At 37.2% G+C, this 10,067-nt stretch overlaps 1 protein-coding gene across 1 annotated transcript; it reads right to left on the bottom strand.

Annotated features, from left to right (window-relative positions):
• Positions 1 to 619: 619 nt before the first annotated feature.
• On the bottom strand, positions 620 to 4,414 carry pyya (peptide YYa). The gene is made up of 4 exons (XM_074696577.1): positions 4,313 to 4,414; positions 2,824 to 3,011; positions 1,067 to 1,147; positions 620 to 991 (listed from the first exon to the last, which is right to left on the bottom strand). Exons 2-4 carry the CDS (start codon positions 3,009 to 3,011, stop codon positions 967 to 969), a joined length of 294 nt encoding a protein of 97 aa, XP_074552678.1. The 5' UTR covers positions 4,313 to 4,414; the 3' UTR covers positions 620 to 966.
• Positions 4,415 to 10,067: the final 5,653 nt, after the last annotated feature.

A 10,067-nucleotide genomic window follows, 5' to 3' on the forward strand; every position in this document is an offset into this window, starting at 1 on the left:
TTTTGTGTTTTTGTCAATGCATTTTATGACATTTATTTTGACTAGGCTATATGATTGATTGGTTTTGTTGGTCCCTATTTTCTGGACCCCAGTTGACAAACCCTGAAATTATAATGATTTAAAAAAAAAAAAAACAGTTATACAACAGAAAAATGCATCAGACAGGCATTTGAAGATCAGCCTGTGTCTCACAATAGAAGTAATGTGCTGGTGTTTCTGATTCCTCATTACCCCAAATGGCTCTTCCTCCTTAGAGGGGGCAAATGTACTGGAACTGCTCTTTCTATCAACTCCTCATTGTACCTTCTGTCCCAGCCCAGAAACTTTACAGCCTTCTTTGTGGTTCTGTTGCGAAAGAGACTTGTGCAATGACACAACACTTGTTTTTTGGTGCAACTGGATCAGTGATGATGTTGAAAGCTGAGGTCATGATTAAATCAATTCTCCAACTCTCTTAGCAAACCTTTGAAGTAGCTTTTGGAGTACAGAGGAACACAAACTACGACATAAGATAAGAAACCCACATGAAAACCCAAAGACACAGACAAGTTCATCAACAAAATTTAACCACACAGAAAAGTTTTATTGATTTTCTCTGATGTTGCTTTTTACAGCAGCAAAAGTAAAAGAAGAATTTCCTCCTCCAAATGGTATCAGACAATAAAGAGACAGTAATACAAACACACATACACACACTCACCAAGACACAGTTACACATTCTGATTCACATTTCTGGTGTCTTATTAATTTTCCTTCAATAATAAAGATGCACTTGTGTTTTGAAAGAGACAGATGTGAGATCCAGACATAAACGACAGAGAGAACTTGATTTCTAGTCAGTGAAGGTCACTGGGATGACTGGGGGTTCAAGGATCAGAGGTGTGAGGCACATTTTGGCCCCTCGAGTTGCATTGTGGGATGCGCCTGGAGGGAATGCCTTATGAGTAGGGGAGACAGGCGGCGAAATCACCACATGTAAGAATCATCATATCTGTGGAAGAAAAAGGAAATCTTTCACTTATTTGGCAAAATGAGCACTCTGTGCAATGTGTGTGAAGGTTTTTACCTTGATCTCTGGCCTCTGGTGCTGTCACTGCCAAACAAGAGCTCTGCAACCACATCCTCCTGAGCTGAACGCTTTCCATACCTGAGAGGGAAACAGAAGAATACTTAATGGAAACTTATTTTCCAAAAACAAGTTTGTCCCTGACCCAAAAAAGACACAGCTAACCTTTTAAAGTCGTGACATCTGTAACTGCTCAGTGTGAAGAGGAGACTGTTTTATGTCTCTGTTTTCATCCTCTTACATCTGCTTTTTTTTTGCCCTGGTTCACTTCCTGGCTGTTTATTTCTAACGCTCTCATTCCCCAGGCTGCAGCATGTGTGTGTGCGTAGATGTGTATGTGTTCATCCTACTGTGTCATCTCTTGGTCATGATGAGTCCCATCATTCTTTTGATAAAGAATCCACATTGGCTGTGAGAGCTGCAAGATGAAATCACAGACCCGTTAAACTGAACATTTACTCAGTAATGAGTGCATGTTTATGTGTGGGTATTACCGTCAAACAGGAGCATTTGACACCAAACCCTGTGGTGCAGCCGTCTGTATCTCTGTTTTCCCATCAACCACCTGTTCCACCCCTCCAATGACCTAAGCAGCCAATCTTATGCATCGTTACGCACTTAGAGGTACATGTATGTGTGTTGAGATGTTTTCTCCCTTGCCCTGTAGGAAAGCAGACAAGCAGCTTGCATCCTCAGCAGGTATTCAGTGTGAAACATGAGGATGTGGAATGTTTTCCTGGTGATAACGGCTCTTCTGTTTCCATCTTTGCTTCCATCGTTCTCCCAGTGTCTCTTTAGCTGCTTCTGCTCTCACTATCTGTCTCATCGGCTTTTGTCCTTTTTTTTCAATCTCCTCTTGCTTTTCTGTTTATCTCGTGTGTTTATCCTTCTGTTTCTCCTCTTTAAATGTCTGAGTTTTTTTCTTTCCCTCTCCATTATCATCCTTTTTCTCCTGTTTATTTCCTTTCTTTAATTCTCTGAAAGAAAACCCTTCTTTTGCAAGTTCTAGATGTTATTAGCCTCTGTGTCACAAAGCTACCACACTTTGAATGATAGTTATACAGTAATGATTTGTATCTGATCAAAGCTTTTATCTAATAAGCAATACCTTTTAAAAAACTTCTAGAAGTCATACCATTGCATATTTATTCAACGGTTACACTTCAGTGAAGAGCTATAAGTATATAATGAAAACAGATGGACCTAATATGAATAGGTATAATCCAGATATCTAAATATCAATGACCTATTTGGCTTTCATGAGCAGGACAAATAGTTCATGGGCAAGGCTGCTTTAAATAAAAACAAAACAAAGAATTGCCTTACTGACACTGGTGATTTCTACACCTGCCAGCAGCAGGCAAAGCTCAGGCCCGTCTAATTGGATTTGGGATTCTTTCTTGGTTCCATCCGTGCCCATTTTATTGCTCTGATCCTGTTGATGTGAAGGCCTGGAGGTTTCAAAGAGTGGCTTATAATCTAATGGACGGAGCTGTCGTGTGCTGGTAAAGGGCTATGAGCGAGGAGGTTTATGTGTGATGCTCAGGTTGGAAAACCAACAGGTTTCTCACATCTCATATCGCTCTTAGATCTGAAAGTCAGTGAAATAAAATCTTGATAAAGAGATAAAAGAAAATTCTAAGCAACTGAAAATCAGTTATTTAAAGAGTTTGTGCACAAACATCAGAATTAATGATACCAGCACATAATTAATGTTAAATTACCAAAAAGGTAGTCAGTGTAGTCAAGACACATACCTCTGCCTGGTAATCAGATTGATGTAGTGTCTCAGGGCTGTGTAGTACTTGGCCAATTCCTCAGGCGGGGCGTCTTCACCAGGGTTCTCAGGTTTGGGTGGATAGGCATCTGCCAGTGTTCCCAAACACACAAAGACACACAACACCACAGCTGCCAGCAGCGCCCATGGCTTCAACATCATGGCCATCTGTGAGACAGCAGCAGGACATGAGAAATGATGGTTAGTCATGATCCCTTTACGCTGATGAAGTCTTGATAAAATACTGCATCATATCCAAACAGTGAAACTATTGAGAATATTTAAAAAAAAAGAAAAACAAAAGAAGATTTAGCTCTACTGTAAGTTCCATTCATAAAAGAGGAAATTCAATGATCAAGTATTTACAGGTGTTTAATTCATAATCTTGTAGGTAGGATGGTCGCAAAAAAATACCTGAATTATTATTTCTATACAAATTGGTGCTTGTATTGCTATTTCTATTGTTGTTGTGAAAAAAAAACAATAGTATCAGTATTAGTAGCATTAGTACCTCTAAACATCAGAGGCTATATATATATATATATATATATATATATATATATATATATATATATATATATATATATATATATATATATATATATATATATATGGCATTCCATTAATAATATATCTACCTTTTAAAGAAAAGAAAAAACAAATTTCAAATCAATCGAATCAAATTTTCTTAGTGTATTCATGATCATTTTAGATCATGGACACTAGTCTACAAAATAAACTTTTTTTTTTTTTCCCTGAGTGCATGTTTGTTAATTGTAACAAAATGAGCTGTTCCAAACTCGTTTTTTTCCTTGTATTGTTTCTCTGCAAGAAATTGTATCTATAATTGCAACCATTCATTGACTTTTATTTTCTGTATGAGTTCTGCCATGAAACAGGGAACTACAAATTTTAAAGCCCCCTTTTGAATTATTCAAGATCGTTTCTGCGGTTTAGATTTTCCCACCAGCAGTGACCTTTCAAAGACGAGGATAGAGGCTACAAACAAAAGTTTTTGACTTGGTAAGTGAAAATCTTTGTACCGCTGTCCGTGGTGCTGAAAGCATTCACTTGAAGCGTCCTTTTAACATACACAAGCGCTGTATAGTATCACAAAACTCTGAAGTCTGACGAAAAAAACAAAGCCAACAGTCATCAGTGTAGAGGTCGATATATTTAAAGCCTGTTTGGTGTTGTCGTTGTGGTTTATGGCTACATCTAGCGATGCGTTTTGAAGTTTTAGATTGCAAAATGAGAGGTGGAGTTTTCTGTCTGTGCAAAAATGTGATAAAAACCAATATATTACTTTACCGTTTTTCCCCCCAAAAAGGGTTCTAGTGGAATTAAACTTGTTACTTCAGCCTCAAACTGTCTGCAGGAGCTATCAAAACACCACCATGTACGAGTTTAAGAAAAGTTGAAGAGGAAATCAAAATTTAAGTAAAAGAGTTTAAGGTGTAAGGACTTACTGTGTAAAGACTTTGAAGGTTGAAAGTAAAGGCAGAGGTTTCTCGAAAAAGTCGAAAGTTCTTTTCCCTCCTTCGGTCTGTCTGTGGGACGCTGGTTTTGGTTGGTCCACACCTCCGACTGAGGTGGTTTTTATAGTTTACCACCACAGGAGGAGGGAGGGGTCATACCACGGTGTGTGCATGCTTTGGTACGCGTGTGTATGTGTTCAGCGAAAGGATGGGTGAAGGGGCCGCATGCGTCATGTGGTGGTGGTGGTGATGGAGACATTACTAACGAGACAGTCACACCGTCTATTCCATGTTTTGATAAAGCTGACAGATGACATTTTGTTCCTTGACACTCATAAGACATTGCTGGAGGAAGAAAGGATGTCTACTGATACTGATTTCCATCTGTTTCATCAGCTAAATCTGTATGCTTAATTGAAGCAGGCTGAGAACAAAGCCACCATTGCTGAGTTGCCCAAACTGATGATCAACACCATCCTGGATGCTCTTTACCCAGCCTTCAAATGAGAAGTATATAAGATGAAAATCAATAATATAAATGTAATGTACACTTTATTTATTAAAATTATGTATCTTATTCCATAAAAGGATAACTTAGTTGTGTATTATTATTAACTCATTTAAATGTTTTCTGGGTTGGTTCTTCAATAGACTTGACAGAAACAGTTGGTTATATTTCCATAAGTTAAAGGGGATCAAACTGAATCCATAACCAAAAATAAGCACAGTGCTCCTGTTTTCCAGACAGACAATCGGATAGACAGAGAGGCTTTGCACTAGAGAGAACTTGTGTTGGTGTCACTGAAGAGGTGTGATGACGTATTGTCTCAGCTCTTTACAGCAAAACCACACAGTAACTATACATTTACTCATGTGCTGGAGCCTTATTCCAACAAGTCTGCGTGAATTTCTTTCCCTTTGCTTCAAAAGAAGCTGTTATTCAACTATCATTTTGATTGATCACAGGGAAAAAGTGATTCAAGCCCCAATAATAACAAAAATCTTAACTAACTGAATCCTTTTCTGACATCAAGAGTGTAAATTAAGCTAGCATGTTTCAGCATCCAAACTGGCTAAACTATTAAACAACTAACAAATAGGTATGCATGTTAGTAGATAGTATAGCTATTTTAACACAAACAGTATGTGAAAAGAAGCTTTCTTAGGAGGGATGGTACACAACGCATTGACATATTAGAAGGATATAGATTTACAATATTTAAACTGTTTAATAAGCACATGCAGTCATCTTTCAGTCTGTCATTACTGTCTGGGAATCACCCAAAGCCTTACACTATTAAACTTAAATAGATTTGTAAAATTTAATATGTATGCATCTCATTTCCAGCCTAATAATGGCAAAATAATTACAAAACGATTATGTATCAGTTTCATCTATATTGGAAATAGAAACATATACTTTAAATACATTTTTGAGATAATAAGCTAATAAATAATATATTTATAAATCCAAGACCAGCTGAATTTGAAATCTGATCTCCCTCACTCATTTCTCCTGGTAATTTTCTTAATTTGAATTTCATTTCATTTTCAACTTTATGGGAAAAACACCTCTTAAAAATTAACATGTATGATTCATATTAACAAAACATACAGCCATTTGCCGTGTATGCTCTCCTCTTTTCTGCCCCTTGTCCCACATTTTAACACTTTAAAGGTTATAAAAGCAAAACAAACAAGTCACAGATAAGCTCCCAGTTGTACTAATGTATGTTCCACATTTGTGTGTGTGTTTGTGTGTGTGTTTGTGGTAGATGAGCATTGGATCATGTTGCATTTTGTCCACGGAATGAGGAAGGAGATGGAAAAAAGATTTGATGTCAGAGCTTTAATCAGAAAATAAATGCAATAAAACAAACTTTAACAATGTAACTGTTGAATTTCTTGAACATGTTGATCAAACTAGACCTTTCCCTTAAAACACTGATAAGACAACCTTCACTCATGTTGCTAATGCTGTGTTAAAATGGTGAAGTCTGCAGGTTGAGTGGTATTCTTAAATACAGGTGGTAACAATCAATAGTTTTACTTAAAGAATGGATCACATTTATTTATTTAATTATTTATAGGTTTATTTGACAGAAAACAATCAGGTATAGGCATCATACATCCTAAAATACATCTCTACTGATAAGTGGAAGCTCTTGATATGGCATTGTAAATTTCTACATACTACCAACCAATGTACATTTGACTGTTTTGGGCTACCCAGGTCATGACATCTACTAAGATCTTGTGTACAAGTAAAACAACAAATGTATCTGAGAGAGTGCATTGGCACATCAGTGTGTGTACATGTGTGTTCTGAGTGTTTGTGTCTGATCGTATCAACAGCAGCCTCGGAAAAGGTGAAAGTCTCTGTAAGCGGGGAGGAAGAGTGGCAGGAAACATTTAACCAGCGCTGATAAAACGAGCAGTTCTGTTGCTGTCAAAGCACGTCACTCAGCATCCACACACACACACACACACACACACACACACACACACACACAAATGCTTTTAACACATCTTCTACCTTAATGTGCAGGTCTGTGTTTATATACGTATGTGATTCCTCTATCTGTGTCTCTACTGTGTTGGAAAATAAGACAGCCAGCTTTACTGCTGTGTGTGTGTTTAGTGTTAGTGTTAGTGTGTGAGTGCTCTTGTACTTCCTCTAATTGTATATGCTTGAATGCATGTGATTTCCTGACGCATGCTTTGGTCACAGAACTCCCTGTTTTCATATTGCTGGGGTTCAAACTTATAAAAACAAGTTAGAAAAATGCCTCCATCTCTTAATTTGATAAAAGTAAAGATCATATTAAAGCTTTAATATCATGAGATAAATTATCTCAAATTTCATAGCCAGGTTATTACACTTTTGTTTTCCTTTTCACTAAATGAAATTCTATCCCTCTGCTAACTGCATTATCTGTTCCCATTGATTAACAGTGTAATGGCATTATCTCTCATAGGGTTTCTCATCTAACTCTAAAATAAGACACTTACACATAGACACACTGTATGAGAAGGTGAATTGAAAGAAAACATTTTTCTTGTTTTGTGTTTGCTTTATTGCAAATTCAAGCACAATGTGAGCTCACACGTTTGAATTACACCTGATGATTCCTCTCTTGCTTAAATGACGAAAGATATGCCAGTGAAAATCATCACAGTGCCCCTGAATGTTTCCTGAATGTTATCCTCTATGTGCCTTGGCACTCATACTTTTTTTTTTATTTGTGTCATTTTTTGCACAAATGTTTCCTTTTTTCTTTGATATTCTTACATTTGAGTTAGTCCTTTGGACTATACTCTTAATTTTTCGTATCTATGTTAACTTTTTAAACTAAATGTTTACTAAAGCACCACGAGCCCATAAGTATCGCAATTTCAATCGTCTGTTACACGTTTTACAATAAAGCTACCTTGAATCGTTAAATCGTCCTTGAGACCAAGGAGGAAAATTTCAAGAATTTGCATTATGCACTGGGAAATCATGCGCATGTTGTAAGTATAGTTTCAAAATGCCAAACAAAAATAATAGAAATAAAGAAGAAGAAAAAAAAAAAAAACGTTACTTAAACTGAAATCCTTTGCTCAAAAAAAAAAACAAAACAAAACAAAAGACAAACAACAACAACAACAAAAAGAAAGTACTTGGGAACAGTTACTTTGGCAAAGCTACTTGCTTTGGCTGGTAGGTGTTGAAATGAACACAGCCACAATGGAGGGTAAAAGAAGTCAACTTAAACAGTTTGCCGACAGAAAATTATCCCAACAGACACAGAAAAGTAGTGAAAGTAAGTAAAAAAATGTTTTCTTCTTTAACTTCCATCATGTCATAGCATTAGCATTGTACCTTTATTTATCCAAACAGAAGTAAAAAAAAAAAAAAAAGACTGATTATTAAAGCTTAACATAAGATACATTACCAGTAAATAATATACATTTTTAAGCACCACAAAAGATATGACAAGGTGGACCTCTACAAAGCTATTCTTATCATAGCTGAAGTTAAAAAAGACTGGCTGCAAATCCTCAAACATCTACTGGCCACTGTAGTTTTGTCACCAGAAACAATTTTTGAATTGATTTAAGCTGTGACCCAGCACCCCAAAGGCTGAGAGCACATCTGTTTTTAAGTCTCAGTTTGAAGCACATTTCCTTTAAAGATGCCATGAGGAGGATCTGTTTTAAATGGACTGCCTTGCCACCTCTGGCCGGGAGTCTCACTCACACTGTCATAAAGATGTGACATTTACCCAGGCGTGTGTTTGTTTTGGACTAATTTTCTTTATTCAAGACAACTTTTTACCAGATACAATGTGACGAGGTAAAATATTTATCAGTCCACTCACTTAGCGCTGTTGTTTGAAACATGACAACAAGCAAACGTTGTGAGTTTTTGCTGTACGTTAGTAGCCGGCTAAATGTAGTACTACTAGCAGCCCAGTGCTACGACGCATATGTTGGCTAACATGACAACAAGAAAACTGTCAGTTAATGTTGCTACTAATAGCCAAGTGCTGTGAGACACATCTGTATTGTGTAATGTTAGCGATCCTGGTCATGTCCTGCCAGTCATCAAACCAATCAGAGCTAACGTAACCTCACTCTTCATTTTATTGATAGACTCTCAAGTTTGAACAGACCACTGCAGAATAACTGCTGACTGTGGGTTGGAATGAACATTATCACAAACAGCTTAGCCCTTTTAGCATTTAGCTCATGCTCTATCACGCTCCTGTTTATCTTTCTTCTGCTCTTCTGTCCTTTTTCAGTCTGGCGGTTAGGCTTCAGTGTCAACCATTACTATGAAATTAATCACAGATATCGTTTTCTGCAGAGAAACACGCAGGTCTCTTCTCTCTTCTAAACTTTGTCAGCCACCGTGGTGTTGTCATAGAGACTTAAACGTGCCGTAAATCAATCCAGTGTTGCTCACAAGATCGAGAAGCTAAAATCTACGACTGATAATGTCATATGAAAGTGTGGATTACACTCAGGCATACATCTAGAAGGGAGACTTTTTTTAGATCACTTTCAAACTCCTCACAGCCCCTTTATCAGATGTTTTTTTTATGATTTGTTGTGCTGTTCCAAAGATGCATCGTTTTTGCATTTGCGATTCATTCCTCCAGATCCATATCGTTCATTTGCCCTTGTTGGCCACCATATAAAAGTGACAGGACATGGAAATCTGACACCTTTGATGAATCAAATGCCAACAAGTCATTACTCTGACACCATTTTGTGGACATCTTGGCCCAAAGTGAGTCACAATAGCTTACAAAAGCCTGTCTACTTTTAGAATGTTTATCAAATGAAAACTGAATCTCTTCCCAGGCAGAGTAGGTTTCTTTCTGCCTGTCTTTCTTTCTTTCTTTCTTTCTTTCTTTCTTTCTTTCTTTCTTTCTTTCTTTCTTTCTTTCTTTCTTTCTTTCTTTCTTGCTTCAGCCTGTAACCAGAGGCATACAAAAGGGATCATTTTCAAAAGAATCTAGTTCTGTTTCTTAAATGTCCGGTTGATCTGGGTATAATAGTAATGATAATGTGTTGTTTCGTACCACCAATTCTTTCCACCATGTTGGACAATCTGAACCGGTGATTATTCCGGTCATCAGTCAGGTTGTGACAGTTTGTGGCTGAACAACACGCACACTGGTGTAAATAAGAGTGATGACCCGCTTGTTTTATTGTGATACCTGAGGAGAGAAGGAGAAATAACACAATTAAGGCC

Source organism: Halichoeres trimaculatus, unplaced genomic scaffold (assembly GCF_033239565.1).
Source record: "Halichoeres trimaculatus isolate MK-OKI-2021-1 unplaced genomic scaffold, fHalTri1.1 fHalTri1_scaffold_20, whole genome shotgun sequence".
Taxonomy (NCBI): Eukaryota; Metazoa; Chordata; class Actinopteri; order Labriformes; family Labridae; genus Halichoeres; species Halichoeres trimaculatus.